Here is a 17,728-nt window from a genome sequence, read left to right as displayed (position 1 = left end):
CTTAACTGCATTTTTATTCACCACATAACGCCAAGGGCACATCTCCCCACCCCCGTTATTTACAAACTAAAAGATTCTCAGAGCCACAAGGGGCCTACACACCCGCAGGCTGCCCAGCGCCTTTGTTCCCGGGGGATTTATAGCCTGCCACCCCTGCCGCTATCTGGTCCTCCTGTGTCCACCGCATCCCTGCCCAGCCTCTGCTTGCCTCTGTTCCTGCATCTGAGGGGACCAAAGGACCCAGATGCTCAGGAAGTCTGCTTGGGCAACCTTTGCAGGTCGGGGGACAAATGGCAGGAAGGGGTCTGCTTGGGGAAGCCACGCAGAGGAGGGAGCAGAGCTTGGCGGCCTCGAGACGGAGCAGCCGGGCTTCTGGGGGGATGCAGCCAGGCCGGTCGGTCAGCCAGTGGGCCCGCCGAGAGAAACTGAGGCCGACCTCAAGATGGGACCTCAGGCAACTTCCGGGACGGTCAAGACACACAGCCTGCTCTGTCCTTGTGTTTTTCCCCAGAGACACTCGGTCACGCTGAGGCACATCCCAGAACTTAATTTTCTCCCTTTCGACTCTAGATGGCATTCCTCAACGCCCCCCACCCCATGTAAGACGAGGCTTTGGTCCCAAGCCCTCCCTCACCTCCTCCTGACAAGTGTCACCTGTCCTTTCATGTCTACAGTCAGCCGTGCATCATGTCCTGTAACCTTAATTAAGCCTTCCTCGCCTTCTCTATAGGGTGATTCTAAACAGCAGCACCCCATGGACGGCGCTGTGACTGAAAGATCGGCTGCTGAGCCGATCGCTGTGCTAAGACCATCGCTCTTCTTGGCGCCTTCTTGTTTTTCCGGGAGTTCTTAGCAGCCTTTCGTTTTTCTGCTTGCACCATTACCCTCCTCCACCACCCACACGCAGTACCCCGTCCACTCAGGTGTTCTACCAGCCTCTTCCCCAAGGCCTCCCTCAGGGCCCCATTGTCCTGTTCCGGCATGAACTGCCTTTGATGGAGGACATTCTAGAATACCTGTTTGGCCTTGTGCAAGCCACATAATGGGTACCGAGAGGGGTGTACAAGACCAGTACAAGAGCGAGCACATCGCCGTTTCTCAAAGTAGTGCACACTTAACTGTAGGTGCATGCGTGTGCGTGCATGTGTGTGTGTGCATGTGTGTGCACGCGTGCGCGTGTGCATGTGTGTGCATGTGTGTGCGCATGTGCGTATGTGTGTGTGCATGCATGCGTGCATGCATGCATGCGTGTTGGGGCGGGGAGGGGGTGTCTCCTTCCCTGAGGTGATGTCTAAATGGCAAAGAAGAATAAAGTTACCGGCCAGCTTGGGGTCTACCACTCAAGCCCCCCCAATCTGTCACAGTGGAAGTGGGGGTGAAGGGCAATTGAGTCTCAGAGCTTGCGAGGACACTGAGGGGCGATGAGAGGCGTCCACTCACTCCGGGATGAGCAATGCCCAGCTGGGGAAGTCTCCGCCCACTCACGAGGAAGCAGCCAAGAGGCAGCGCAGGGACAGGCGAGAACCGGCAGGAGGGGTGCCCAGTGGGTTACAAGGGTCAGGAGATGGCGAGGACCTTCATCCTCTCGTTGAACTTGCCTTGGGCAGGTCCCTCCCGTGGGGAGCCCAAAATGAACAGCCACCTGGAAGGCTGCCAGGTCCATCCTCAGGGGGCAGGGAGCGGGGTGGGTGGTGATAGTGCCTGTGGCCTAGCCCACTACCCACTGCACTGCAGTCCCTGGAGGTCCCCTTCCTAGGCTGCCTCTCAACCAGGTTTGGGACACCCTGTGACCTTCTTTACCTACCCAGTGCTTCTGACCAGGTACGTGGGGGTCCTGGGTCAGACCGTACCCCTGACCAGAGAGGCTCACAGGCTGGAGGCTGCGGACCAGACCCTGACCACCTCAATCCAGGGTGAGCAGGAGGGGGCTAGGTAAGGGGGTGCGGCGCTACTGGGGGTCAGGTGCGCGCCCACCAGGTAGATGAATAGTGAAGCTGAGACCTGAGCAGTGAGGAAACATCCTTTAAAGCGGGACGGGAGAGCGCGGGAGCGTGTTCCAGGTTGAAGGCAAAGCCAGAGGTTATCGTGGCATTGCGGCTCTGCCCGGCTGCTTGGATGGACACAGTACCCTGGAACAGGGGCCTGGCCTGGGTCCTCAGGTTGCTGCCCAAGAACGCGGCCCCGCCGCCCACGCACCGCACCCGCGGGAAGGCGGGACCGGCAGATGGGCGGCCGCGGTGGGGGTGGCGGTCGTCTGGCGGACACAGACGCGCCCGCCGCCCGCCCGCGGGACAAAGCCGGCAGAGACAAAGGCGCGGCCAACACCTGTCGCTCTTGGCGGGGTCGCTGCTTTTCTGCTTTTCTCCGCTGAAGCCGCTGCAGCTGCCAACTGTCACGGGCATCAAGTTACGGGGTCCAGGCGGCCTCCGCAAGCCTGGCAGGGGGAGGGCTGGGAGGGAAGGAGTCGAATGGGGACAAGTGGGGGACAATAAGAGACTTCGGCATATATAGAAGTGGGGGGCCAGGCAGACTGAGCAGGGCGGGGAGCCTCAGGGATGGAGTGTGGGAGGCGGAGGAAGCCAAGGACAGGGTGGTAGGTGGGGGTAAACCAGGAAGGCGGAGGAGGGGAGTGGGGGCCGAGGGGGTATGGAAGGTCAAGGGGACCGAAGGATGAAGGCAATAGAAGGAAGATGGGGGGTTCAGGGGGTGACAGAGATGATGACCGGGAAAGAACGGGCAGTTTGAGGGGGCGGGAGGCGGACAAGGGGAGGAAGGGCAGGGGTTGGGGAACGACCAGAGAGCCTGGAGGAGCAACGATGCCCGCCGGCCGCGAACCCCGCCCCGCCGGGATCTCTGCGCAGGTGGAGGGCGGCAGAGGGCCTCCGCTGTTCCCACACAAAGGTCCGCAGGATCCGCAGTGCGCCGCGGGCATGCTTCCGCTGCGGTGGGCCCGCATCTCTCCCGGGCTCCACAGCCACCCCAGTCCAGACCCTGCGGGTCTGGAGACCGCGGACTTGACTGGCCCTGCCCCGCCTTCCCCGGACCTAGCACGCTCCCACACTGCGCTCCTCTCCGCAGGCACCATCCGTAAATGAAGCAGGTGTGAAGACTGAATGAGGAATAAGTAAAGGGATGAGCTCCTGCTCACACGCACAACTGATCTGGAGGCCTAGCTCAGGGTATGGAGGGAAACAAGCGCACCCCGAACCGCAGCTCTCTGGGGTCACCGCCCCCTCGGGTGCCTCCCCCGCGGGGGTCGCGCGGAGGCCGAGCTGGGGGCCACGCCCGTCGGCCACGCCCCGCCAGCTGCCAGTCGACGCCGGCGGCGGGGCTAGACAAAGCGCACCGCTCCCATTGGCTGCGGCCCGCCTCCCGGCCGGCGGCTCCAAACCCAGTTGGCCAATCGGTGCATTGAAATGTAAATAAGGCGCTATAAAAGGGGCGGGGCTGCCGTCGGCGGAAGAAGCGAGGGAACGGGGACCTGAGTGCGTCGGCGGGCGGCGCGGCCAGGGGCGCGGGCGCCTAGCGCGCTCGCGGCGCTCCAGACTCTGCGGGTCATGGCTCCGCTCCTCGCGTCTGGACGGGACCGTGCCGGCCGGGAGGATGAGGACCGAGGCTGGGAGGCGCGGGGGGACCGCAAGGTGCGGGCCAGGGCCGCGGGCGAGCTTACGGGGTTCTGCGCGGCGCGGCCCGCGGCGTTGGGGCTCAGTCTCCGGCTTCCCGCAGGCCCGGAAGCCCCTGGTGGAGAAGAAGCGGCGCGCGCGGATCAACGAGAGCCTGCAGGAGCTGCGACTGCTGCTGGCGGGCCCCGAGGTGAGGCAGGCAGGCGGTGGGAGCCCAGGGGCTGCCGAGCGGGAGGCGGGTGGGCGGGTACCCGGCCTCACCGCTCCTCCCCACCCGGCGCCCCCGCCAGCGCAGGTGCAGGCCAAGCTAGAGAACGCGGAGGTACTGGAGCTGACGGTGCGGCGCGTGCAAGGCGCACTGCGGGGCGGGTCGCGCGGTGAGTAGCGGAGGGGCGCCGGGAGCGTTCGCACAGCCCGCCCCTGCCCGGACCTAAGACTTCCCCGCCCGGCGCCCCTGTGCTATCGGGGCCGACGGCTCCCCCCGCCCCCGGAGTAGGGCACGCCCATGCATCTCCTTGGTGAGCCCCGTCCTCGTGGGCCAGGACAAGGCAGTCCTGGCTCACCTGGCCAGGTGCGATTCTCTCTCTCCCATCCCCGCGCGCAGAGCGCGAACAGCTGCAGGCGGAAGCAAGCGAGCGCTTCGCCGCTGGCTACATCCAATGCATGCATGAGGTGCACACGTTCGTGTCCACGTGCCAGGCCATCGACACCACCGTGGCCGCCGAGCTCCTGAACCACCTGCTGGAATCCATGCCGCTGCGCGAGGGCAGCAGCTTCCGGGATCTGCTGGAGGACGCCCTGGCCGGGCCTCCCGGAGCCCCTAGGCGAAGTGGCTGGCTCATGGGAGGGGCCCTGGGGTCCCCGCTGCCCAGCCCTCCGGGCCCCGGGGACGACATGTACTCCGACCTGGAGGAGGCCCTCGAGGTGGAACCGAGCGGCACCCTGACGGAGAGGCCAGACTCCGTGCCCGGGGCCCTCAGCAGCCTGACAGCTGCCCGGGTCACCCAGAGCGTCTGGAGACCTTGGTGACCAATGCCAGCCGAGGGCCTGCGGGGCTGGGCCTGGCCTTCTCGTGCTCTGGTCACTCCTCCCTGAGTTCGAGATGTGGGCCGGGTCCGAATGTCTCCCAGGTCTGCCGGTGCTCTCTCCAGTGGGCAACAGTCCAGCAGCCCTTGGATGCCCAGCCAGGCCCCTAGTCCTGTTCCTTAAGGGAGTAACTTCTGTGGACCCAAGGCCCGGTGGGGGGAGGATGGGAGTCACAGGGGCCAGGAAGGATCGGGCAGAGCTATCAGGGCTGTCTGGGGTTCCGCCCTCCCAGTGTTCTCAGGCTCTGTGTGGATTGGGGGGAGGGGGGACAGAGGTGACCAGAGTGGTGCTGAGTCTCTCCTCCTTGCTGAGCACTAGTGTCCCGGCAGAGGGAGACCTCAGGCTCTGGCAGCCTTGTCCTGAGTAGAAGTTTGAACTTGCCACTTCAGCCAGGACACAGGGGAGGCAGGTGCAGCATTGCACACAGCTGTGGGACAGACTTCCTGTACATCTGGCATTTAGCACACTTGAGTTTGTGTATCAGGTTACCATCAAATGTTCCAATCTATTAAATAAAGGATTTTGTAGAGTTAGTTACCCTTTTGAAGTATTACTAAATGATGTGTCATTAATGTGTCAAATGTATGAAAACTAAATTAAGCACATTTTCCTGTGTCTAATACTGGGGGAATATTTTTAAAGTCTCTCACCCTCTGTCAGCAAAGTGAGTAGTGTGATGGCAGTGGAGACGGGTCACCCCATGGCACGTCTCAGAGTGGACAGTGCTTCCTCCCCCGATTGCTGGGCAGTTCCAAATGGGCTTCGCCTGTGGGTCCTTGGGCCTGGCCCGCTTCCCGTGGGACTGTGTACAGCCTGGAGATGGACGCCATCGTGCAGGCTTTGTCTCCAGAGTAACCAAACGACAGGGAAACAGCCTGCCCTGGACCACTCTGCTTCCTGAGCTCCGGGAATAAACTAATCCCTAATTGCCAGCCACGTGGTTTGCAAATTTCCTTCAAAGACCTGACCTGTGTCAGGATCCATGAGCATGATGTCAGTCTACTTGTGTTAGGTTGTCACTTTTCTGGCTGAAGAGGGAGTTTCCACCAGTGCCAGTGACTTCAGGGACAAGGAGACCCACCCAGTTCATAGCTTGAAGTGAAAGCGCCATGGCTGCAGGCGACTTGGACTGGAGGTCAACCCAGGCCCAGGAGGTCAGAAGCCTTGAAAGGAGTGACAAGATGGCAGCTGGGGTATGGGGAGACTGCCCCCTCAGGCTGGGTTGGGGCCTGCAGCTCACATGTGATCAGTTGACAGCAGCAACTCATAGGTAGCCCAGCCTCATCTGCTCCAGGCCCCCAATGCAGCTTGTTCTCACTTTGGATGGGTAGTGTCTAGGCCCAGGGGGAGATGTGACAGTTTAGGATTGACACCTGGGTCCCCTCTCTGGTTACGTGCCTTTGCTTGTAGAACATCTTTCCCAAGAGCCCTTTTACAAAGGCCCCCAGCAGGTCCTGGCCACCAGGCGTGTTTCACACTGGCTCTCCTGATTCAATCTTAGATCTCAGTCACCAGGCTCTAACCAGATGAAGCTTAATTTTAGCGACAAGATGAGTTGTTCAAGGGGTGGAGAAGGGGAGGCAGGTCCATAAGACGGGACCCAGAGGATGGAAACATTCCTGGGATTTTAATTGCCCCAGAGGTGGTTATAGGATGTGTCTACAGGGACACAGATGAAGAACAGTCCCACCAGGGAGACCGCTATCCCCTGTGGCTCCCAGCAGCACCCAAAGGTCACTGATGAACTCTGGTGCCATTGGAACAACTCCATACCCACACTGTCACATCCTTCACTGCATTTGTCTTCTACGGTTGCCATAACGTGGTGGTTTAAAGCATCACAAATGTGTTCTCTTGCAGTTCTGTGGGTTAGAAGTCTGATGTAGGATTCACTAGGCTAAAATCAAGCCTCCTTTCCAGAGGATTCAGGGTGACTCCATTTACTTTTTTTGCTCTGCTTCAGAGGCTGCCCACCGTCCTTGGCTGGTGACCCCTTCTCCCGCCTTCAAAGCCAGCAACATTGCATCCATCTGATTTTTCCACAGCCCCATGTCCTTCGACCCTCCTATGTCCCTCTTCCTTCTATTTTTGAGAGCCCTTATGATTACACTGAGCCCACCTGGATGGTCCAGGATACTCTCCCTGTCTCGAGGTCCTTGATCACATTCGCAGAGCCTCTTTTGCGGTGTGAGGTAACGTATTCACAGGTTCTGGGAATGAGGGTGTGCCCCTCTCCCGGGGGGCCGTTATTCTGCCGACCACACCCACCTGCACCTCTGCCCAGGCACTCCACCTTCCACCGCGATGCCGTCCTCCCACGTGGACAGTGGGACCCGTCCCCTCTGACCTCTCTGACTGCGCTCTCTCCACTGCATCAGGCATCTCGCCTCCCACCCGCCCATTCTCATCATCCCACAAATATGTGGCGCCTCCATGTGGAAGAAAGAGGGAAAACACCTCCCCGGCCAGTGTACCGTCAGCCTCGGCCTCGTTTCTCTGCGTTAGAGCAAAATACATTGTCTACACTCACGACCTCCGCTTCTGCACCTCGCTCCCTTTCCTTCTCCTCCAGCCAGGATAATGTTCCCGCCCCACCACTGACACTGCCCTTGTCAAGATGTCCGGTGACATCCACGTTTCCAAATCCAGCGGCCAGTTTTTAAGTTTCAGGGTACTCCACCCTACAGTGAAGCACCCCCTCCGTCCTGAAACTCTCCTCAAACTCAAGAACAGCCACTCCCCAAGTTGTCCTACCTCACGGGCCATCCTCAGTCCCCTTTACTAGATGCCCCTCTCCTGCCAACCTCCCAGTGTGGGCAGGCAGGCCTCCCCGTCACCGCCGCCATCTATCCCATATGGCATGTGGCCTGTCCCATCCGGACGCCTCCATCCTAAGCCCATGTCCAAACTTCTTGGCCTTCTTATATCCTATCTATTCAATGTCTCCACTTAGATGCCTGATGAGCATCACAAACCAGAGAAAAAGCACGACTGACTTCACCCCAAAAAGCGCTGTCACTGCCGCAGTCTTTGCCACTTTGCGGCACCCCATTGATTAGGCAAAAAAATCTAGAAGTCCCCCTCCATTTCTTTCTTTTTCTGTCGGCCCTCTCCCACTCAATCAAGTCCATGAGCTCTACTTCCAAATCGTGTGTCATCTTTCCCACCCACCGAGTCCAGGCACCCTCGTCTCGTCTTTGACTTGGACTTGGGTCCCAGACCCAACTCGCCTGCCCACTTGCACGCGGGGCGCCTGACCTGCGGGCCGCCCCCACCGCCCCGCCTCCCGCGGCTCTGCTCTAGGCTCGGGCCGTGGCGGGCGACCTGGCAGCGGGCTCCGGCCAGTGTCGCTCAGCGCCGCGCGGGCCCGCGAGCCATCTCAGGACCGCCCGGAGCCCGCCTTGCAGGAGCCGGAGGCGCTCGGAGACGCTCGGAAGTACTCGGGGGCTCTGGGGACGGCGTCTTAGAGCCGCGGGGCCTCCTGGGAGATGTAGTTCCCAGCCTCCGACGTCCTTTTGTCCAAGTCGGCTGCGGGTCGAGCCCGGACTGCGACTCTCGGAGGCACCCGGGACGGAGGCCACACCCTCCGCCGCCGCGAGCCCCGAGCCCGTGGCCGACGGTGCCAGCCGAGTTTAAGGCCGGCTCTGCGCCCCGCCCAGGCTGGGCCGTGGCCTCTCCGACATCCCCGGGACCACGAAAGGAAGCGATGGCGGCGTCAGCGCCCCCCAGCTGCAGCCTCGCATTTACGCGACGGGAGGCCAAGGCTAGAGGGCTCCGCAGCTGGCCGGCCTGCGGGCAGTCGTCGGCGCTGGGTCCAGCCCAGGGCCACTGGGACGGGCCCACAGCGAGAGACCGGGGCCACCGACCGCGGGTCACAGGCGTCCTGCACGTCGGGAGTACTAGAAGCTCCCAGGCGGTTCGCAAAGGGGACCCAAAGCCTACGGTGACTGATGCTGAGTCCGGAGGGGGCCGTTTCGGGCCGCGGATGGAAGCAGGTGTCTCAAGGAGGCAACAGGAGCCGTGCCAAGCTTGCTGACCATGCCAGAGACGCAGGCAAGGCTTTGCTCAGCATTTATTCTACAGATGCCGCTGAGCACCCGTTACATCACGGGTCACAGAGATGAGGCTAACCCAGACCCCTGCTGTCGCGGAAGTTGCATTCTCTTAAGATGAGCGAGAGCCACAGGCCACCGCCAACCGCCCAGAGGGTAGACAAAGGCCTTGCTTGGTAGAGAGCAGCCAGGGAAGCCCAGAGCCTGTCGCTGCGTTCAGATGGACCTGGGGAGAGGAGGCGTGAGGATTTAAAATCCCTCCTCCAGGGAGGCCCAGGCTTTTGGCTCTTCCATCCGTGTGTAACAAAAATTGCCCTCCCTTAAAGATGGTGGTGCACTTGGCTGTGCCTGTCCTGCTCCCACTCGTTGCCCTGCTATGCAGTGTCAGTGGCTGACGCTTGGGGCACCACCACCCTCTCCGCCCCAGGTCCTGCCCCACCTGGGAAAATGCGTGGACCCTTAGACATCTCCCAGGGTCTTGCCTCCCCTCGCAGTTGAACTAGCTCCAGAACTTTAGGCTCCTACCTCTGTCCTGTTTAGACCTCACCGACTTCTAGTTACTGTCCTAGCGTTTCCCGCACAGTCAAGTTTATCGGAATTAGTCCGCGTTCTCGTCTTCGTCTCCTCGCCTGCTCGCTCCTCCCAGAATTTCAGCGTGCCCACGTCTCCTACTGTTCTACTGAAGCTTCTGGCAGTTTCCAGTGAAGTCCTAATTGCCCAGTAGACTCCAGTTTTCATCTTACCTAAATGGTGCCGCATTGACACCATCTGTAACCTCCTGCTTCTTAAAACGCTGTTCTCTGGTTTTGTTGCTTCCTCTTCAACCATCCCTTCTCAGATCCCAGAGACACCCTTCTCAACCCGCCCCTTAAATATTGCTGCGCCCGCGTCTCTTCTTTCCTTGGCCTTCGTAGCTCCTGACTACAATCCGTGTGTTCTCCATGGCCTCTCCTGCTGGGCTACTGACCCAAGAAATGACTGGCAGCCCAGGCCTCCCCGGAGCTCTAGTGTACCCACTTCTCCCTAGTTGGCACCTCTCAGATGTGCCACGGGTACTTCAAACTCAGGAAGTTCAACCTGAACTCAGCTGTCATGCAGAACCTGCACCTCCTTTCATGCCCTGGCTCCCCGAGAGCAGCAGGGCCACCCTCCAGCACTCAGGGTGGAAGCCTGACCTGCAGGGGGATGCCTCGTTTTCCTTCATCCCCGCCAGGCAAGCAGTGTCCTGGAACCGTCAATCTACTTTCATGGGTTTGATGAATGAGATCGCGTCTTACGCCTCGTCCCGTTGGGTCTGTCCCTGCCACTGGGTCCTTACTTCAGGTTCTTCTTTCTCGCCTGAAGAATGGCAGTGGTCATTAAGGAAACTCTAGGCTTCTAGTACATCTAGTCTTGAAGAGGAAATTTCAGGATTTTCATTAAAAGCGAATCAGCTTTTTTTGCTCTGCTTCTGTAAACGTGCTTGTTGCGTGCAAGAGCTCACTGCAGAGCTCACTTGCACCTTGTCCTACTCGCCTTTTGCTCAACAAATGTAACGTTTGTACTGTTTGTACCCTTAGCAGCTCTGTATCTGTTGGCAACCTGTGACAGCTCCCGGCCTTACCAATGTTACTACTTGTAGTCTCCATAGCAACTCCTGCCATTTGTAATAGTTTGAGTTCAAACTGACCAATCAGCTTGTGTAAAATTCTGGTATATAAAATAAGCAATATTGCAACTGAGCCCGCTGCCCAAATCTTCAGCGCACCAGCTCCTCTGGGACTGGGCGTAATAAACCTGAGTTGTCCTTTCTCTCCGAGTCACTGCTTGGTGTTTCGCTGGCCTGGTTTGGGATTTTTCCACAACAGTCTCACCTCCCAAACTTCAGCCCTTCCACAGCCCAACACTGCCAATTAGCAAAGTGTAGCGGGCTCATGAGTCTGTGGGTCAGCTCAGAACTCCATCGCTCCGCCTGGATGTCCCTCTCCTGTCCCAACCCCTCACCTGCTGCAGTGCCGACCCACCGCTCTACTCTGCCTGCCTTCAGGGTTGGCTCGGTGTCACCTTCTGTGGGAAGCCTTTCCCGGTCACCCTTGGTTTTGTGCAGTTTCCAAGGTTTCCCCCTTCTGTTCCCCTGATGGAATCTTTACCTCTGACTTTGATGGTCACTGTGTTCTAATAGCGTCAGTGGTAAGGAACTCCCATTTTCAGTAGCTAGAATCCTGCTTTTCTATCCAAACTTGTAATTGTTTCCTATAATTTTGATCCAGTTCTGAATATATTTTTCTTTTCCTGAATACTGTACCACTTGGCTTTTCAGATACCAAATTTGTCTAGAAATTTTTAATATACATTTAAAATATATTTATTAACATAACCAATGTAATCTTATATTTAATTAACTTAATACGACAATATTTAACAAGTAGGTGTACATAAAATTTTTTGTCAAAAATACAGAAATCAATTGCTGATGGCAGTGTACAATGGCACGATCACTGCGCAAAACAGTTTGTCACTTCTTCCAAAAGCTGCACATAGGGTCACCGAATGGCTCAGCAGTTTCGCTTCTAGGTATCTGCCTGAAAGAATCGAAAACTGGGACTCAAACAGACAACCGTTCACCAGCGTTCATAGCAGCATTAGTCTTGAGGGCCAAAAAAGGTGAAAATAACTCAGGTGTCCATCAGCCGATGAACGTTTAAACAAAAGTGGTCCATCCACACAATGCAATAATATTCAGCCGTTAAAAGGAGTGTGCTTCTGACACACGCTGAAACGTGGATGAATCCGGAAAACATTTTCCTCGGTGAAATAAGCCAAACACAAAAGAACAAATAGTGTTTGTTTGATTCCACTTATGTGAGGGACCTAGATTATGCGAATTCATACAGACAAGTACAACCGAGGGTCCCAGGGGCCAGGGGAGGGAGGCATAGAGGGAGTTTACTGAACGGTTCGGAGCTTCTGTCTGGGACAATGAAAAAGCTCTGGAGATGGGTGGCGGTGACACAGGCGTGCCACTGTGAATGCAGTTAATGCCACTGAGTCGTGCACTTAAAAACAGCTGGAATGGTAAATCTTCTCTTATGTGTATTTTACCACAATAAAAAAATCAACTTGGGAGAGTGTCGACGAAGCTGAACGTAAAGGTGCCCTGTGACCCAGCGGTCCCATCCCGCGTGTCTCCCACCAGTGTTCACCAAAAGACAGTCCTGGAACGTTCTGGGCAGCGTCATCTGTAATAGCCCCAGACTGGGTACAACCCAGCCGTTCATCAAGAGGAGAAGGCAAAAGTAAGCCTGGTGCAGCCCAACAGAGCATGGCTACCAGAGGGGACGAACTGTGACTGTCACCTGTGTGGACGACTCTCACCAACAGAAAGCTGAGCGAAAGAAGTCAGGGTCGGAAGAGCACAAACGGTGTGATTCCATCTCCATGAAGTTCACACCTGGCAAAACGGCTCTGTGGCAAGGTGCTGCTGGCCGCGGGGCGTCATGATCGGAAGCGGCTTCCGGGGCGCGTGAAATGTGCTGGGTTCTGACCTGGGTCCTCATTAATGGGCGTGTTCACTTTGTGAAAACGCATCAAGCTGTACATTTACGACTTGTGTACTTTTCTGGAAGTATGGTTTTACGTCAATAAAAAAGTTTACTAAAAATACAGGAACCAGTCTTTACAATAGCAGAAAATTATATACCTGATGGAAATAAATAGTAAAAAAAAAATTTTCGACATAAAAAGTGAGTAACGGTGAACTCTTTATCACAGTTTTAAGTGAACGAAGTATAAAAGTTTCCCAATACATTTATTTTCCTGGTTGACAATTTTCAGAAGTTGCTTGATCAAATATCATTTGTGAAAAGTCAAATATATCCATAAATAAAATTTGTATGGCTCGCCTGAATGCCTGAAGTGGGGCTCCAGGAAAGTGAGCCCAGGAGGCTGAGCCACAGCCAGGGGGTTGGCTGCGGGAGGGTGGTGATGCCTGCTCAGGTGAGATCGCAGAGGGCCTCGTAAGGGTGGCAGGGGGGTTGGATTCTAAGTAATCAGGAAGCGAGGGAAGGGCTTACAGCAGGGGAGGGTAAAGGGTGGGGCACATTTTTAAAAGATCCTCCCTCTCTTTTGTAGACCATCGGCTATCAGAGGGCAAGAGTGTAACAGAGGGGAGGTCGTCTCATCCGTCTAGGAAAGAAATGCCGGGGCTTGGTCTAGGATCGTAGTGGCCGAAAGGGATGTGCAGGGGTTTGGAAAGCAGAATAGGGGAGATTTACTAGTGAATAGATGTCTTCGAGGAGGAGGGAAGGGTAGGAATCCACGGTGGGACCGGGTTTCAGCAGGAGCCGCTGGGTGGAGGGTGACTGGAGCAGGGCTGGGAGGACAGGTGTTTGGGGAGAGGGCGGGAGTCGTAGTTGGCGTAAGTTTAATTTGAGATGCCTACTAGTTACCCAAGTGGGGATGTTGAGTAGGCAGCTGCGGGTATGTGGGCAGAGTCGGGCAAGAGGTAGGCGTGAGTGCACCACCAGAATACAGGTGCGTCCAAGGCCAAAAACTAGCAAGAGCACCCGGAAGAGAGTAAGTGTCTCTGGGACCTTACCCTGGGGCACGCCATGTTTAGATAAAGAGGAGCCGATAAACTGAGTCTGAAAAGAGAGTACAGAGTGAGCCACATTTCCCTTCAAATGTGAAAGGGGGAGGACAAGGCCTCTGGGGCCATTACAGGTTGCAAACAGAGAGTGGAGGCACTTAGATTTTTCTAATTGCAAAAAATTGGCTCCCCCATTAGGGTAAACCCACCCCCTTGGCATTGAGGACCCCTTGTGAAATGACCCTACCTTACCTGTATCACTCATCTACCCAACTCTCTTCTGTCTCTTACAGAGGCACGACAGCCTACATCCATGCCTTTTGCTCTGCCCTCTACCCAAAATGAATCTCTCACCTTGGTATCTTAAAATTACACCCAACCTCCCAAGTCCTAGGGGGTTCTGTGGGTGTCTGGTCCAAGTACCCTCAGAGCCCCTGACCATTCCTTTGCATTCCACATGTGCACTGGGTGCACGTGCATGCAAGCGTGCACACACACACACACACACACCCATGCATTCCGAGGGCTTTCCACTCTGGCTAGCGGATACAGGAACGATTCCCGGCCCCGAGCAGACTGGGAGCATCCTGCCTCTGTCTTCCTGGTTGCTCCGTCCGCAGCCTCAGGTGGGCGTCTCACCCAGCACTAATCAGAGCTCACCTGAAAACTCCACGGGCCCCCTCTGCAGACCGCTCCAAGGCAAGATTTCTTCCCTCACAGGCTGCTGAGAGAGTAAATCAAACTAACACTGGCAAAGCACCTAACTACTGTCTGGCCCCAACCAGCATGCAGAGTTCCCAGTCCTCTGCCATCGTCTACGAAAAAATGTCCAGCCTATAGAAAAGTCTTATAAGAGTTTATTTGAGCCAAACTTCGAGGACACATCCAGAAGCAAAATCTCACTAGACTGAGAAACGCTCTGGTGAACAGCAGCTTTGCGGCCTATTCTATACATTAGAATGAAAGGAAGTGGCAGGGGAGTCACGTGACATCCATCGGTGGTAGAATCGGGAGGCAGGGGGAGAAAGCAAAGCGGGGCGGGGGGTGAGGGAGGATTGTCTAAGTTTGGATAAAAGTGGATAAAAGGCCAAACGGAGAGACACACACGTCTCCTACATTGGCGGGTACAGGACAGTTAATAACACAGCACACAGAGGTGGTGAGCGGGGAACGAGAGAATGACTGGGTCTGTGGTCTCGGGCTCTGTTTTGGGGGGAGTGTGCCGTTGAGGGCTGGGCAAAGAAAATCACTCTGAGGCATAAGAACTATGGACAGGGCTCGCCTAAGGGAAAGACTGACCTTTCTTAAGGAAGATGTAAGCCTAGGACGTGACTACCTGCTCTCATCTGTCCGGTTAGGAATTTGTGATCAGACCATCCTGGTGGTTATTTTCGGTCACTGAGCTCATCATGCCTGTCATGTGGCTCCTGAACCTGTCAGGTTTATTAAATGGCCCCTTTTCGTTCACAGCCCCCTTGTCGTTCATGGCCCTACTGTAAAGGCCGCAGTTCACAATAAAAACAGCACAGTCAATTAATTCAGCAGAGTGAGAGACTTTTTCTGACCTTTACTCAAAGTTCCCCAAACCAGAGCTGCTACACAATCCCTCTCCCCATCGCCATGGAAAACAGAACAGTTATGTCATTGTCTTCATTTTTCAGCCCTCACAGTGCACAAAACAAGCCTTGTAACATGTCGTTCAGTTATCACTGCTGCATCATAATAACTTAGCAGTTTAAAACAACCACGTCGTTTTGCTCATATATTGCATGTCAGGAATTCCAGAAGGGCTGGGCCTGGCACCTTGTTTGAGATCCTTCATGTGGTTGTGGCTGACACTTTAAACATTTTTCCTGGAAATCTTCTTAGATTATCAATTCATTAGGTCCATTTTCTATTTCCCACATTACAGCAGGCAATAGTTTTACAAACTGCGCCAGTATATGAAGGTATTATTTTCTCCATCTTCCAATCGACCTTCTTCTCATCTTTCTTTGAGCCCCTATCAACAGCCTCAAGGAGAGAATGGATGTTACACAGGAGAAAGGGGCCTAGGAGAACGTTCTAAGCCAAGAGACTCACATGAGAAAATGTCCTGGGACAAGAGAAGACAAGAACAAGAGATTGAGAAGACCTGAGGGAGGGGACTTAAGGAGGCTGCAATTCGGTGACACAGGCTTGGTAGGGGTGGGGAAGCAGGGAGTGGATTCAAAAGGCACTCAAGAGATGGAACTGCTAGGACTTGGTGACGGAGGGTATGTTAGTTATCTATTGCTGTGTAAAATATTACCATAAACTTAGTGGTTTAAAACCTCATCTAGCTGTTATCACACAGTTTCCATGGGTCAGGGGTCCAGGCACAGCTGAGTCCTCTGCGAGGCTGCAGTCAAGGTGTTAGCCAGGGCTGGGGTCTCACCTGAGGCTCAGCTAGGAAGGAGCCACTTCCACACTCGCATGGCTGTTAGTAGCGTTCATTTCATTGGGGCTCGTGGATCGAAGGCTTCGGTTTCTCGCTGTCAGCTGGAAATCACCCTCAGTTCCGTGCCATGGTCCTCCCCATACAGCAGCTCAAAACACAGCCACTTGCTTCTCCAAAGCCAGCAAGGCACAGAGTCTCCCAGCAGGATGGGTGTCACAAACCTGTGCGCAGGAATCACATCCACATAATCATATTCGTCCTGACACTTTTGCTGGACTCTACTGGCCAGCAATTCGCAGGCCCTGTCCACACTCAAAGGAAGGAGATCTCACGAGAGTTGAATACTAGGGTGTGGGGGTCATGGGGTCCTAGGGCAGGAACCCAGGGAGGTGTCAACCTGGAAAGAGAACAGATCGAAGGAGACAGGGTGGGGGGTAGAGACGATGATTTCAGTTGGGACACATTGAGTTTGAGGTACTCTTGAGATATCCGAAGAGCTATCACATGGTACTTATTCGAACATGTGGATCTGGAACTGGTAGGAAATCAACAAATCACGTTCGGCTGAATGGTAATTCAAGCCAAGTGTGGATGAGGTCGCCGAGGGAGAGTGTATGGAATGAGGAGAGGACCTAAGATCAAGTCTTAAAGAATCCATGAGTAGCAGGGCAGAAAGAGTTGGGTCTGCAAAGGAGACAGAGATGGAGCAGCCAGAGAACGGGAGTAAACCCGGGAGAGTGCTGTGTCCCACAAACCAGGGGGAGAGAGAGGCCAACGGTGTCAGTGTTGCTGGGATTCCTGTATGATGATTTAAAAGGTCAGTTCCATTTAGCAGCAGAGCCGGAAGTCACCGGTAAGCTTAGCAAGAGCTGTTTTGGAGGACCGATGAGGTGAAGCTGGGTCGGGTGGACTGAGGGGTGGACGAGAGGCGAGGAAATGGAGACTCTTGTTACGGTATTTCTACTGCAAGGGAGAGGCAGTTCATCCTTGAGGGTGAGGCGAGGTCAGTGAAGGTTTCAAAGAAGGGTGCGGGGTGACTGAGCAGGCAAGCAGACGAGAGGCGGGAAGGCTTGCTGGGCCCATCAACGTCCTGAAGCCAGAGAGCACCAGAAACGCGCCTGCAGATGATCGAGTTGGTTTCTCACTCATCACAGCCAGGGAGACCACTACCATGGGGAGGCTCGGGGATGCTGGGAAGGACTTGAAAGGTCTGGGTTGGCGTTAGTGGATTTTGGGGCACATTTAAGGAAGCGGGGCTTTGCTCCGGATTGGATAATGTCGGAAAGGGGGTAATTCCTCAACTGGGTGTCTTAATCTTACCTAGAAGGCGGGAAGACCAGACAAAGGCTTAACTTGTACTTGGTAAAGCAGCAGCAGTCGCTCATTACTCAAGATAAAGGGATGTCTGGTCTTCCCCGCGGCTCGGACTACGTTCACGTAGTGTCTGTGTTCAGACATGATTAGCGTGGCCTCGTTTTAGACTTTGCCTATCATAGCCTGATGTCGACGACTTAAGAAACTGTGTCTATTCAACGGGAGAACAAGGCCTGGCTGCGTGGGCCTGGCCGTCTCCCCGGGTGTCTCTAGCTGCTTCCCTGGAACATCAGGTGGAAGTGCCCCTTTCCTGCTCCCGCCATGCGCCCGGATGAGTGCAGACCGGCGTTGGGGCGCCGCCTCTACACCCTGCATCTTATGGGGTGTTAGTCTAAGGCTGCTCTATCAAGAGCCGCTCTATTCCGTTCCCCAGTCTCCAGAACGCGACAGGAATGGAGGCCGGCCGTGGTGGGGAGAGGGCGAAGGGGCGGCCCGCACGTGAAAAGCTCCAGGAAGCCGTCTCCCACATCAGGGCTCATTACAGTTGCCGCTGAGGGCAGACATTTCTCTCTGCACCGGGCTCGTCGGAACCGGACGCCCCCGCCATGGGAGAACAGGAAGCGCCCGACCAACCTCCGTAGGCAACATGGCGGCCACCGCGTCAGCG

The 17,728-nt window shown here is 55.9% G+C and overlaps 1 protein-coding gene and 1 long non-coding RNA gene across 4 annotated transcripts; one reads left to right on the top strand and one right to left on the bottom strand.

Annotated features, from left to right (window-relative positions):
- The first annotated feature begins 3,440 nt into the window (after positions 1–3,440).
- Positions 3,441–5,259, top strand: HES6 (hes family bHLH transcription factor 6). 2 transcript variants are annotated; one of them, XM_039860684.1, is made up of 4 exons: positions 3,441–3,641; positions 3,727–3,813; positions 3,919–3,960; positions 4,228–4,356. In XM_039860684.1, exons 1-4 carry the CDS (start codon positions 3,558–3,560, stop codon positions 4,354–4,356), a joined length of 342 nt encoding a protein of 113 aa, XP_039716618.1. In that variant the 5' UTR covers positions 3,441–3,557. The 2 variants fall into 2 exon arrangements, with proteins under 2 accessions (XP_039716618.1, XP_039716610.1); XM_039860676.1 differs by having other exon boundaries at positions 3,447–3,641; positions 3,919–4,000; positions 4,228–5,259.
- An 8,906-nt stretch (positions 5,260–14,165) lies between these two features.
- Positions 14,166–17,727, bottom strand: LOC120601056 (uncharacterized). Of its 2 annotated transcripts, none has more exons than XR_005652345.1 (2): positions 17,068–17,727; positions 14,166–16,865 (listed from the first exon to the last, which is right to left on the bottom strand). It is a non-coding gene; the product is annotated as an uncharacterized LOC120601056 (long non-coding RNA). The 2 variants fall into 2 exon arrangements; XR_005652346.1 differs by having other exon boundaries at positions 14,166–15,968.
- Between the last annotated feature and the right edge of the window lies 1 nt (position 17,728).

This window comes from Pteropus medius, unplaced genomic scaffold (genome assembly GCF_902729225.1).
Source record: "Pteropus medius unplaced genomic scaffold, Ma_sr-lr_union100, whole genome shotgun sequence".
NCBI classification, from domain to species: domain Eukaryota; kingdom Metazoa; phylum Chordata; class Mammalia; order Chiroptera; family Pteropodidae; genus Pteropus; species Pteropus medius.
This window is presented reverse-complemented; position numbering and strand designations above follow the sequence as displayed.